General features: G+C 51.7%; 1 protein-coding gene across 1 annotated transcript in view; it reads right to left on the bottom strand.

Annotated features, from left to right (window-relative positions):
- LOC144719610 (voltage-dependent N-type calcium channel subunit alpha-1B-like) overlaps positions 1–13563 on the bottom strand; it is a 156980-nt gene that overhangs the window by 62849 nt on the left and 80568 nt on the right. Inside the window, exons 27-34 of the mRNA XM_078595691.1 lie at positions 12111–12246; positions 10691–10820; positions 8960–9019; positions 8410–8516; positions 3569–3665; positions 2401–2561; positions 1321–1458; positions 169–370 (exon numbers count right to left, since the gene is read on the bottom strand). Of these exons, the coding sequence (XP_078451817.1) occupies positions 169–370; positions 1321–1458; positions 2401–2561; positions 3569–3665; positions 8410–8516; positions 8960–9019; positions 10691–10820; positions 12111–12246 (1031 nt within the window). The remainder of the gene's footprint in view (positions 1–168; positions 371–1320; positions 1459–2400; positions 2562–3568; positions 3666–8409; positions 8517–8959; positions 9020–10690; positions 10821–12110; positions 12247–13563) is intronic.

Below are 13563 nucleotides of genomic sequence, written 5' to 3'. Positions count from 1 at the left end.
TCGGTGCGGCCGACAGGCAGAAGGGCGCAGTGGCGGTCACCCCCCCCCCTCCCACCCCCCCCACCCCGTCCCTGTTCCCACCCCCCACTCCCCCGCCGTTAACTTGCGCTCGCTATCAGTGCCTAAGCCTGAATGCCGGTGCCCCCGTAACGTTTGCTGCGGTTGCACCTCGTTCTTCTCCAGAGTGCAATCCAACATGACCTTGTCCCCCTGCTCCTGGAAGGTGATGATGATGAGCGCCACGAAGATGTTGACGAAAAAGAAGGGGAAGACAACGAAGTAGACGACGTAGAAGATGGAGGTCTCCATTCGGTAGCCGGGGCTGGGGCCCCTCTCCTCGTACGTGGCGTCCACCGAGTGCTTCAGGACCCTGCAAAGACAAAGGCCCCCCCCCGTATAGCCTTAGCAGACTGTTGGGGCAAGTGCTGTTCGCGAGTGGTTACCTATGATGAGACAGAACGCCATACGAGGGGGTGGTGTGGCTAGCACCACGCCCGAATGCCTTTGTCTCCCTTGTGCTGATGTTTACACACTGCAGCAGGCAGTGTGTTTGGAGCGCAGCGCGCTAACCGCTACACCACCGATCTCCATGGACTGGACAAAGACTGTTGGGGCAAGTGCTGTTAGCGAGCACCTATGAAGGCCGGCACGGGGAGGTGGGTCGTCAGCACCACGCCCGGTCGCCTTTGTCTCCCTCGTGGCGTGAATTTTACACACCACGCCTGGTACTCATTTGAGGTTGAGTCGACCTAGGGGAGGCCCAGGACCGGTTCAGGTAATCGTCAACCGGTGTTGGTCTTGAGTTGCAATCGAATTCGGGTCGCCGGGTTCATAGCGCAGCTCGCTAACCGCTACACTACAACTTCCCTTACACCACACACACGCACACACGTGCACACACAAACACACGTGTACGCATGTGTGTAAGAATGTGTGTGTGAGCATGTGAGGTTCCTGTGTGCGTGTGCGCTTGTGTGTGTTGCGCACATGCGAGCGTGTGTATGCGTACGTGTTTGTGTGTGTGAGCGTGTATGAGCGTGTATGAGCGTGTGTGAGCGTGTGAGTGTGTGCATGCGTGTATGAGCGTGTGCATGCGTGTATGTGCGTGTGTGAGTGTGTGCATGCGTGTATGAGCGTGTGCATGCGTGTATGTGCGTGTGTGAGTGTGTGCATGCGTGTATGAGCGTATGCATGCGTGTATGTGCGTGTGTGAGTGTGTATGAGCGTGTATGAGCGTGTGCATGCGTGTATGAGCGTGTGCATGCGTGTATGTGCGTGTGTGAGTGTGTATGAGCGTGTATGAGCGTGCGCGTGTCTCACTGTGGCCAGCCCTCCCCCGTGGAGACTGTGAACAGCGTGAGCAGAGCCCACAGGACGTTGTCGTAGTGGAAGTCGAACCGCTTCCACTCGCGCGGGTGAGGGTCCACTTTGTCGCGGTCGTACTCCAAGAAGTAGCCACTGCCCACGCGCGCGCACAACCAGAGACAGAGATCCCCCGCGTAGCCTCAGCAGGCAGCTGGGGCAGGTGCCGTTCGCGAGAACCTACGACGGCCCAAGCGGCGCTCGAGGCGGTGATGTTTTAAACGCCGCATCACGTGCTCATTCAAGTCGACCTTGGGGGGGCCAAGGAACCGGTTCGGATATTCGTGGGTGCTGTTGGCTGTGAGCGGGAATGGAACTCGGGTCGCCGGGTTCGTAGCACAGCGCGCCAACCAGTGCCGGATTAAGCTAGTGCGGGGCCTGTAGAATACGGGATAAAGAGGCCCCAAATTAAAAAAACACGTAAATATTAAAACACATAAATGTTTAACTTGCACAGTAAAGTAATTGTATTTTTTCATTTGCTATACAGCCAGATAATACGACAAATCGCTAACCTTAAACACCAAGTCGTTCATATTAGTTGAAGGCGGTATAGTACTATAGTAATAGAGCAAGTACAGAATCACTGAATCGGAATTGATAGCTTGAAAGCATTTAGCGTGGGGCCCTTGAAAGTGCGGGGCCACTCGCACATGCTACTTTTGCTACTAGGATAATCCAGCACTGGCGCTAACCGCTACACTACCGCATCCATGGACACACACTCACACGGACAAAGATCCCCCGTGCTGTTAGCGAGTAGCAGCACCTATGAAGGCCGGCACGGCACACGGGGGGTGAGTGGCCATCACCTTGTCTCCCCAGTGGCAATGTTTATGTACCGCACAGGTACTCATTTGAGACCGAGTCGACCGAGGGGAGGCCCGGGACCGAACCAGATAAACGCCACTGGTGTTGGTGGCCATGTGCGGGAATCGAACTCGGGTCCATGGGTTCGTAGCGCAGCGCGCTCACCGCCACACCGCCGCTCTCCTCGGACACACTCACGCCGACACGCGCACGCGCGCACGCACGTACCGGCAATCCTTCTCGTACTCCTTGGACTCGTCTGTGCAGTAGTAGAATCGGCCTTTGAAGAGCTGCACGGCGATGACGGCGAAGATGAACATGAAGAGCATGTAGACGATGAGGATGTTGAGCACGTTCTTGAGCGAGTTGACCACGCAGTCGAACACCGCCTGGTAAGGCAGCAGCAGCCAGCAGCAGCAGAAGCAGCAGCAGTGAGCAGTGACATCGTCAACATGTGCAGCAGCCTCTCCTGCGGAGCAGCTGGTGAGGTGAGGATAATCGCTTGCACAAAACACAAAGGTGTGCTTGTTGTGTTCAGTTTGTTGTCCTTCCCCCATACCTCCGATTAGCGCGGTTGGCTACGTACCATGCGAAAGAAGTTCAACATACATACACACATACATGTAAAACACCTCTGAGCCTTATCCAGACCACCAGCACCTCCGTTTAGCACGGCGCAAAAGAAGTTCAACATCCATGCACACGTGGGCCAGCCACTCAAGCGAACTAAAATGCCTGGCTATTTTCGTCGTGTAGACCATCATGTGGCCAACCCTTCTTTGGATGCTGGCCTGGTCAAGGCGGGCGAGTATTTGTACATGCAAAGCGCACCGACGCTCGGCGTTGAGTCTGTGCGCGTTTTTTTCCTGGCCTGCACAACATTTTCTGTTGCGATTGGCGGGGTTTCCCGTCACGACGGACTTGACCGAGGAGGGGCAGCGAGGGAGACGCAGTCGTGGCTCTGACATCGCGAGCAATGGGAGATTGCCGCGACGCAAAAGCACATTCTCGCGCACAATTATATCCACCCACTGGCTCGCACTCGTACACAAGGACACAGCTTCCCCTGGGGAGCCCACAAAGAGTGTTGAGGCAAGACGTGAGCGAGCACCTGTGACGGCCGCCATGGCACACCTACGAGGGGGTGGGTGGTCAGCACCACGCCCGGCCGCCTTTGTCTGCCCAGTGGCGATGTTTACACACCGCACCAGCTACTCATTTGAGGCTGAGTCGATCTAGGGGAGGCTCAGGACGTTCAGATATTGGTCAATGGTGTTGGGCCGTGAGCGGAAATCAAACTCGGCTCGCTGGGTTCGCGGCGCAGCTCGCTAACCGCGACACCACCGCTCCCCACACGCACACCCTCACATGCAGATACATGCACACGGATGCACACCTTGAGCTTGGGGAGCCGCTTGATGGTCTTGAGGGGGCGCAGCACGCGCAGCACTCGCAGGGACTTAATCGTGTTCAGATTGTTCCCCTTGCTCTCTCTGCAAAGGCATCGTCGCGTCAACCCCCCCCCGCAACATCGTCACCAGTAGCGGGTGCATGCCATTCAAATGTCTTTCTCCGGGCCTCTGTTTCTGTGCCTGGATGTTTGTCTTCACATCACCGTTACTGCAACAAGGGCGGAGTTTCTCAACGTATACAAATCGAAACGGCGAGTATTTATAAGGGGGAAAATAACACATTCTCGGGAGTTCCGGTGCGTCTGCGTGTGTGTGTGTGTGCGTGTCGCTGCACTTGCGTCACATTGTGAACGTGCGTGCGAAGTGTGCGTGCGTGCGCAGCATCCTTACTTGGAAACGCTCCTTCAAGACGCGTTTCAAAAGGGAATCGACAAAAGACACGCGCACACACGTCAGAGAAAACATTGCAAGTGGGCCGCGTGTGCACGCCAAATGGGTGTCGTGCAGTGGGAGGCGGGCGGGCGGCATTCTCGCGCCGGCCCGCCTTGCTTCACGTCTTCTCACGTCAGAGTCAACGCAACCGATACCGTCGTCGCCTGGGCCAAACGGACGTCGTTAAAATTCAAATCCAGTGGCGATCAGTCGAGCTAAATGCCAAAAAAAAAAGGGTCGGGAAGCAATCGGACGAGGTGTCCGAGTGACCCCACTAAACACCGGAGGTCTCTCAACAGCTGATTGTGACTTCGTGTCCAGATCCAAAGGAGATTGTCGTCGCCTCACTGTACTCCCAGGGTGCACCTCGCTGGTGAACACGGCCTGAACAATGAACAATGGCCTCTCTCAAGACATGGTACTAAAACCGAAACTGTTTAACATATATACACGTGGCCTGCCATGTACATCACCTCGCTAGTTCATACAGGAGACCCCTCCACTTACGAACGAGTTAGGTTCCAGAGGTCTGTTCGTAAGTGCAACTTTATTTCTGTCGATTCTAAACATGTTGTACGGCATGTACAGAACATGGTTCTTCATGGTTCTTCACGATCTGCAGATGTAGATGCCACTGGTTTATCACGTTCTGCAGATGTAGATGCCACTGGTTCTTCACGATCTGCAGATGTAGATGCCACTGGTTTATCACGTTCTGCAGATGTAGATGCCACTGGTTCTTCACGTTCTGCAGATGTAGAAGCCACTGGTTCTTCACGTTCTGCAGATGTAGATGCCACTGTTTCTTTACGTTCTATAGATACAGATGCCACTGGTTCTTCAGGTTCTGCAGATGTAGATGCCACTGGTTCTTCACGTTCTGCAAATGTAGATGCCACTGGTTCTTCACGTTCTGCAGATGTAGATGCCACTGGTTCTTCACGTTCTGCAGATGTAGATGCCACTGGTTCTTCACGTTCTGCAGATATAGATGCCACTGGTTCTTCACGTTCTATAGATACAGATGCCACTGGTTCTTCAGGTTCTGCAGATGTAGATGCCACTGGTTCTTCACGTTCTGCAAATGTAGATGCCACTGGTTCTTCACGATCTGCAGATGTAGATGCCACTGGTTTATCACGTTCTGCAGATGTAGATGCCACTGGTTTATCACGTTCTGCAGATGTAGATGCCACTGGTTCTTCACGATCTGCAGATGTAGATGACACTGGTTTATCACGTTCTGCAGATGTAGATGCCACTGGTTCTTCACGTTCTGCAGATGTAGAAGCCACTGGTTCTTCACGTTCTGCAGATGTAGATGCCACTGTTTCTTTACGTTCTATAGATACAGATGCCACTGGTTCTTCAGGTTCTGCAGATGTAGATGCCACTGGTTCTTCACGTTCTGCAAATGTAGATGCCACTGGTTCTTCACGTTCTGCAGATGTAGATGCCACTGGTTCTTCACGTTCTGCAGATGTAGATGCCACTGGTTCTTCACGTTCTGCAGATATAGATGCCACTGGTTCTTCACGTTCTGCAGATGTAAATGCAACTGGACATACGGACCAGGTTTGTCCGTATCTCTGAAAGTTCCTAAGGCGAATGTTCGTAAGTAGAGGAGTCCCTATATACGCAGATGACATAGTCCTTGTTGCCCGCGGCATAAACTTCAGAGACTATTGCCAACCTCGCTGAACAGTCATGCAGCAAATGCCACCCGGGATGTGTCCTCTTGTGGTAGCCCTGCGCACTGTGACCCCACTCCAAGAAATCTCGGGGTTATCATGAACAGAAGCCTGACCTTTGAACCTCAGAATGAAAATAGATGTGTGAAAGACCAAATCAAGAATCACCCTGCCCCAGCCTGGTCTCGGAGCTCATACGCAAGACTGCTCGATGCAGAGTTCAATAGCGCACTTTGCATCATAACTAGAACACCAAAACGGACACCAATCCCCCCTGGCTGCCTGCTCTGGCGAACATTCCCTGCCACCAAATATCCAGAGACGTACAAACTGCAAGGGAGTTGGCACGTTCCCTTGTAAACTATGAGTGCCTACCCATCATCAACCAAGACCTAAACAATGCACCTCACTGCAAACTCAAGTCCAAATCACGCTGCTGTCACGGCATTCTACAATCTCACCCGGATCTGAAAGAACGCTGGCGAACGGAGTGGAACAGCGTGGATGTCCGGAATAAACTTCGACACGCCTCCTCGAATACACCGGTGGTGTAACGATCAATCACACCACAACATCAACAAACCAATGTGTACATCTCCTTCACGAATGGAAAAGACACAGGCACATTGCGATTGTGGCCACACAACCCAAACTCCAAGGCGGTCGTAAACTTGGGCATGTTCCTGCATTTGGTTGTTAAGTCTTGTCCATTCGCCATCTTCCATTTGATTGCAGTGTCCTTCCCAAGTCCACTCAATGATATCTCCAATTTGTATTTCTTCTCCGATCCATGTGTGTCTCTGTCTCTCAGTGTGATTCCGTGATTCCCAGCATGCTCCTCTCCACGCTTCGTGTACTTTTCAGTTTTTGTTTCATTTTCTCCGACAGCGTGTCCCTGACAAGAGTTCATGTCTCCGATGTCAGAGCGTCTACTATGCACGTTACTTGTCATTGCCACAGCGACCTTTACAGAAGCGCTCTAACCTTCACTCTCCTCCTCATTTCATCGTTGCCATCTCAGCAGTGTCCCTCGATATGATTTTATTTAGTTTCGCAGATTCATTGTGGGTTTACTCTCCAATCACAACTGGTTAGTGCCGAACTAGAAGCTAATTGGCACGTTTTGTTGACGTGACAAACCTTACTAATTGGCTGTGTCGGGTGGTGGCGGGTTTAGTACACATTGATATTCATGCGATATAAACCAAAAACCTCCATCATGGATAATATTGGTCGCGTCTGACGTGACATTTGTTTTTATCATTTTTACTGAACCTATCTATGCAAACCAAAATAAGTTCTTCAAGCATTCAGATTCATTCCTTTCCACTGCTTCTTATTATTACGATGTCATCGGCAAAATCTGAGAGGGTGAATATTCTCTCCATCCGTGTCCATGCCTGGACCTCCCCAATAAAAACTGAAGAAATAAATTGACGGTGGATTAACTGCGAGAAGAGCGACTCCCCTTGCCCCAGTCACCTGTCCCGACGTGCACGTCGCCACTATTCCACGAGCAACCTCAGTGCGGCTCTTCCATCTCGACGACACGGGTTTTTTGTCAATTCCGCGTACAGCAATAACCCCGGTTTACGTCAGGGGAATGCGTTCCCGTAAAGGTGCGACAACGAATGTCGTAAAAGATGTCAATCGAAGCAATTGAGATGGTAAGGGCGGTGGTGGAGGCAAAGGCTGAGAGAGGCGACGGATAATGAGAAAGGGATGGACGATGCTGTCAGCGACGTGAAATGTGTGGGCTTGAGGCGACGCAAACCGGCTCGCGTGTTTGCGAAAGGGGGAGACGTAAATCGGGGTATTACTGTAATTCGATTCAGGCCTTGGTGGGTGAGACGCTTGGTGACCGCATCAGCTTCCATTAAATCAAAAGACTGTTCAGAGTATGTAATAATAATGATGATATATGGGCAGCCTTGGAGTGCGCTGTACATGACGATGTTTAATAAAATATTGCTTTGGAAAAAGGAAATGGGTGCTCTCGCTGAAATGCAATGTTAAGGACGTACATTTATTCACACGCCTGTGTGTGTTCTATATTTTATATTTTCAGAACATAGAGAGCATACACACACACAGTCAAGTCATGGCACCTGGGTCTGTCCCATGCCCTCCTGCCTTGACGTGCACTTAGCCTGGCACAAGCGCCGTGGTGTCGTCACTGCCACTTAGAGGCGAATGACGGTTGTTGTTGTTGTTGTGCGTGTGTCTTTGTGATGAAATCAAAAAGGTATTCTATTCGTACCCGGCGATTCTGAACTGCCCCCATTCCTTCGCCTTGCCTGCCAAAGCCACATCTCGTGAAACCAGATTTACAGGTGACCTGGTGAGAATGGCGCCCCCCCCCCGCCCCCACCGTGGTCGCCCCCCTCCTCCCCCCCACCCCGTGATCCGTGGATCAAGCAAATCACTCGGGACGCCGGTGGTGTACGGGCGGCTAGATGCAGTTTATGCGAACGCTGCGAGTCGCAAGAGGTTAAGCGTTTGGCGCAGCGGTCCTTCGCTGTACATGACGAATGAACGAATAAATGGCGGGACAGGGTTCAGGCTGCATTACCGCTCGGATGGGGGGGGGGGGGTACCAAGCGACCGTATTACACCGTGATAGTCAGCGAAGGGTGCTGGCGACGGGATGCCCGCCCGGCGCGGGCAGCGCGCACCGCTAACACACGCGGGCGCACACTCACGTGAAGGTGAACGCCACCAGGGCTCCGCTGACGACGATGAAGTCCAAAATGTTCCAGAGGTCACGAAAGTACGCTCCTCGGTGCAGAAACAACCCGAGGTCGACCATCTGCCAAATCGACAACAACCGCCGCCATCCGCTTGAACCTTAAAGACTCGCACGCGCCCACCGGCGCAGGCGGCAGCAGCGAGCGGCGATCGTCGCTCCGAGGCTGCCGCCACCAAACACGAAATGGCAGCCACACAAATTGGCCCACGATGAATGGTTCCCAGAATGAAGCGAGAACTCTGTTAACACGACGGGTGCTCGCAATTGCTATCGGGGTTTAGTTTTTTTGTTTGTTAACCGACAAATAACCTTTGCACTGCCTTTCCAAAAGCTCCCCCAGCCTTATCCAGACCAGCAGCTCAGAAGAGCTGAACGCGTGGCCATTTTTGCCACATGGACCCCCCCCCCCCCCCCCCGAGCGTTTCCGGTCATTCCTCACAGAACAAATCGTCACGTGCGCAGAAAGGTATCTGCACGGGCCCACCCGGACGCACAACCGTTACCTTGACCACCATCTCGAAGGTGAACACTCCGGTGAATACGAAGTCAAAGTACTTGAGCACCTGTGGGCACGAATGGGGAAAAGAACGCAGTCACACGTGGTTTTGCCGACTCGAAAGTGTCATACCGTCATAATCGCTGACTGCAATGGCAACGTAGAGGTCCCACTGTATAAATCTTTCTCATCCCCCGGTCCATGCTCACTGTCGTTGTCCCTCAAAAATAAGCGAGCTTCTTTAGGCTCAAATGTTTGGGAATTTGCTGTTATACGTGTTTGGTGTTGTGCAAAGCCGGCGACCACTTATTACTAGAATATTTATTATTTATTGATACTATTTTTGTAATCAATTATTTACTCAGAAAAGCCACACATGAGTCCGAACCCTCTCAGGAGCATCCTGCCACATTGGGATGTTTGGCAAACTTGAATAACATTTGATGTGTTTGTTGCAATGTGTGTGCATATGTTGAATTTCTTTCGGACCGTACGTAGCCAACCAGGCTAATTGAAGTTGCGGGGGAAGAACAACAAAAAGCAGTTCTTATTAAATTAGTTTTCAATCTAGATTTAAAGAGCGTTCCAGACGGCCACAGAGGTGCATCTGAAAGCCTGCGATGCGGTGACCATCTTTATTCAATGGCAGGTCAAAGGCTGCTGCAAGGATGACCGAAGTTCGCGTGATGATGGTTTATGCTCCTTGATGAGATTGGCGCGGTGTTGTGGTTCAATTGTGGCAACCTTATAAAATGATTTTGACCTTGTAGGCCAGCGAGTCGGGCGTCTTACCCATTTAAAGTTAGAGAATAAGTTGAGATCGTTTCAACCCAAAGACCTCTAATCATTCGCTTTACCGGCTAAAACTGCTCCTGCCGAGCACCAGCTATCCTGAAGGAAACGTCGGAGGGAACCAGCTACTCGATGGTTCGATTAGTCTTTTGCCCCTATACCCAGGTCGGACGATCGATTTGCACGTCAGAAACCGCTACAGGCCTCCACCTCTGGCCTCGCCCTGCTCAGGCATGGTTCAAGGGTGATAACTGCGGTGCCGCAGTACCCTCCTCTCTGCTACGAAACTTTCATCATCCTGCCACGTTCTCCAACAAGCGACGATGACGTGACATTTCAAGCCTAACGACGAGTTTGATGTCACATGGTGCCGCGACGTGGCGTCGCGAGGTCGCGTCGCGCGCAACCACTGGGTGCGGCGCGTTCATTTTTGTGCGCTGCCACTGCCTTGGCCGAAGAGGCTTTATCTATTTAGTGCCAGACTATCGCAAACCTTTGATATATTTGTTGTGTTTTCTAAAAGAAGAGTCTCTCATTGCAACACAACTTTACAATTGAGCTTAATTCACAGTTGTCTCTTCCCCCACCCCCTCCCCCCGGTTCTCCCCTTCCCTTCCTCCCTCCCCGTCTCTTTCGTTCCCCTAGTGAGTTAGTCACCTTCCCCCTTATCCCCTCCCTCTATAAATCTTCATGTTCCCGCCTGGCTCATGGTCCTACAAACGGCAGTTGCTGCTGCTGCTGCTGTTTGCAGGATGTCTGCTCCCCCTCCGTTCTGTGATCGCCGTTTTGTGCCGGGCTCGTGTTGAGTTGTTGTAAAAAGTTAAAAGCTCAATTCACATTGCGTCATCTTCACGAGCGTTATCGTAACCCTGCCGCTGCGGACAGACGAACAGACAGAGCGGATGCATGGAGGAGGCCACGAGGCCTCGGGAGCCTGGCCCCTCACGTTGTTGTGCAGAGAGTCGGTGCGGACGGGGTCCTCGGCCGCCAGGGCGATGCTGCTCATGGTGATCACGGACAGGATGGTGATCTCAAAATACCGTAGGTTCACCACGTAGTGACACGCGCGCCGAATCCTACACACGCACACAAAGGCAAAGATCCCCCCCCCCCAGTATAGCCTCAACAGACTGTTGGGGCAAGTTAACTCGGCCTAAATTAACAAGCTGAGTGACCAGTCCAAAAGTTTGATAACGGTATTAAATAAATGCTGCTGAAAAAAAATCACTCCTAGAAGGCTGTGGCAGATGGGATGTGTAAGACATAATCTTGAATGATTTTGTGCGGGGACAGATATGGGAAGGAGGGTTTTCATAAATGTATAAACAGGACTGTTGAAACAAACCCAAGCAGGTTGACCCTGGCCCCATGACTCGGTGACTCCATGACCTCGTGGGAGACTCACGTGTGGCACGTTACACAGTGTTTCAAATCTGTGAATGACGAGAACACCCTAGCTGGGTCTCCAGCCGCGTCTTTGGCCACATTTTCTCAAATCATCGGTGGCCTGAATAGCAAAGTGGCCACACATTCAGTTCCTTTCAGCTTGTGGTCACGAATAAGGATCGGGACAGCTTTTGTACACGCATTGCACATCCCTGCGCGTGTACGTAGAAACCTTGGACTTCTTTCGCACCGTACGTAGCCAACCGTGCTAATCGGAGGTGCAGTGTTGTTAAGTCGATTTACCCAGTGGCGTTTGGGGGGCTCGCACAGAGATCCCTCGCCGCCCGTGCGTGTGTGGAGTTAAACCGAGAAGAACTCGAAGTCTGCGCTGAGCAGCACCGTGATGGCTGAGAGGACGTCTTCACCTCTACCCTTCGGCGCGCCGCTTCCTTTTGTTATCGTTGCCATGCGAGTTCTCGGTCTACATCGAGAAACCAGCTTGCAATGGATGCTGGTTCATTGGTTGACGTACGCAGTGTGTGTGCGTGCGCGCGTGGGGAGTGATGGTGTAGTGGTTAGTTCGCTGTGCTACTAACCCCGGCGACCTGAGTTCGATTCCCGCTCAAGGCCACCAATACCAGTGACGATTATTTGAGCCCATGCCTGGGCCTCCCCTAGTTGAAGACTCAGCCTCAAATGAGTGCCTGGTGCGGTGTGTTAACATCGCCACTGGGGGGACAAACGCGGTCGGTCGTGGTGTTGGCCACCCACCCCTTCATGTGCCGTGCCGGCCTTTGTAGGTGTCCGCTAACAGCACTTGCCCCAAAAGTCCGTTAAGGCTACACAGGGGATCTTTGTCTTCATCTTTGTGTGTGTGCTTGTGTGCTTGTGTGCGCGAGTGTCTGTGTGTGTGCGTGCGTGTCGGTCTGTGCGTGTGGTCTGTGTGTCTGCGTGGTCGGCATTGCGTGCGTGTCACTTACGGGTTGGTTGGACTAAAAATGAACATGGAGCTAAAAGGCACCATGGGCTTTGGTCCACTTCCTCCTTCGTTGACATCCCCTCCACCCTCGTCTTTCTTCTCTGGCAGCACCTCCAGCTGCACGCCGAGGCTGTTCACTGCACGCACCGATCAGAATCAGCGCCATCGTAACCTCCGATTAGCACGGTTGGCTAAGTAGGGTGCACAAGAAGTTCAACATACATACACCACCACGGCTACGTTGTGAGAGTCATGAATGATATTGCGAAGATCATTCATGTGATGAAAGTGAAAGGTGCCCTGGGTCTCGCTCGCAATGGGACACGCTGGTGACAGACTGACACACATTCAGAATGTCGCCGCTGTCTTTTTTATAGGGCACCCCATGTCCGCGCTATGCAATACACCATCCAACAAATACAAGCAACCCAAATAGAACACGGCAAAATTCTACTGTATGAGATAAAGTATCTGCAATTATCGCAGCAGACAAGAGCCGGCTTTTTCTGACACATTAGCATGTTCACTCCCAGGACATTGCCAACCTATGCAACACAAAATGGTGTCAAATAGTTCATGGATAATGGCACTGATGTAGTGTATCAGAAGGCACAGAAGTGTCTAAATTATTACTTCCAATGCCATCCAAGTCATTGGTGGGAAAAATATAATTATGAAAGTTTCTTTGCTGTGTTTCATGTGATCATGCCTGCAACGTCATTCAAATAATTTCAAAAGTCCAAGTGATTTCCTGCTCAAATGACCACTGAATTGGTGAGCGCAGCCAATGCTGTAGACGCCACCCCAAATCATCATCCGTTCCCTCCTGCCAGATCGCTCTGCAGTGGCAGAGTCGACGACACACGACCTCTGCTCTTACAGTCTTGCAGCTCCTGACTTTGGGTATTTCCACTGACATGAGATGAATCATAATGTAGGGAAGTAACACTCACTTTGCATGTTATCATAATTCAACAGCAACTGATCACTTATGCGATGGTGACATTGCCCAGCGGTAGCGCAATCACTGCTTGTTCAAGAGGTTCACAATTAAAATCGGGCAGGACGCCCTGTTCAATATTGTGGGTGTCACACTAAAAAAAACACTAAGCACTTTTTATTTTTCGAGGAAAGGCCCACTGAGCTGTATAGCTCTTTTTCAGAAGCGACCTGGTCACGAATGATAGCTCAACGAAGTGGCTAATCGTGGGAAAATTTATAGCAGCCAAATACTCTAAACCATGTTGATTCTAAATGTGGAGGGAAAAGCTGGAAGACCCGGGGGAAATTCCACACGACCATGGGGACAGAAACAGGCAAATTAAAAATATACAGGCGTCGGGATCGGGATCGAACCGACGATCTCCTGTATCCCAGGTGAGGTCGTTGACATCTCACCACCATGGCGCCCAGTAATAACCATGAAATACAACGCGCCATTTACTCAAAGTACG

Source organism: Lampetra planeri, chromosome 6 (assembly GCF_965212315.1).
Source record: "Lampetra planeri chromosome 6, kcLamPlan1.2.h2, whole genome shotgun sequence".
NCBI lineage: Eukaryota > Metazoa > Chordata > Hyperoartia > Petromyzontiformes > Petromyzontidae > Lampetra > Lampetra planeri.
Note: the sequence above shows the minus strand (reverse complement) of the source record. Positions and strands in the feature narration are given on the sequence as shown.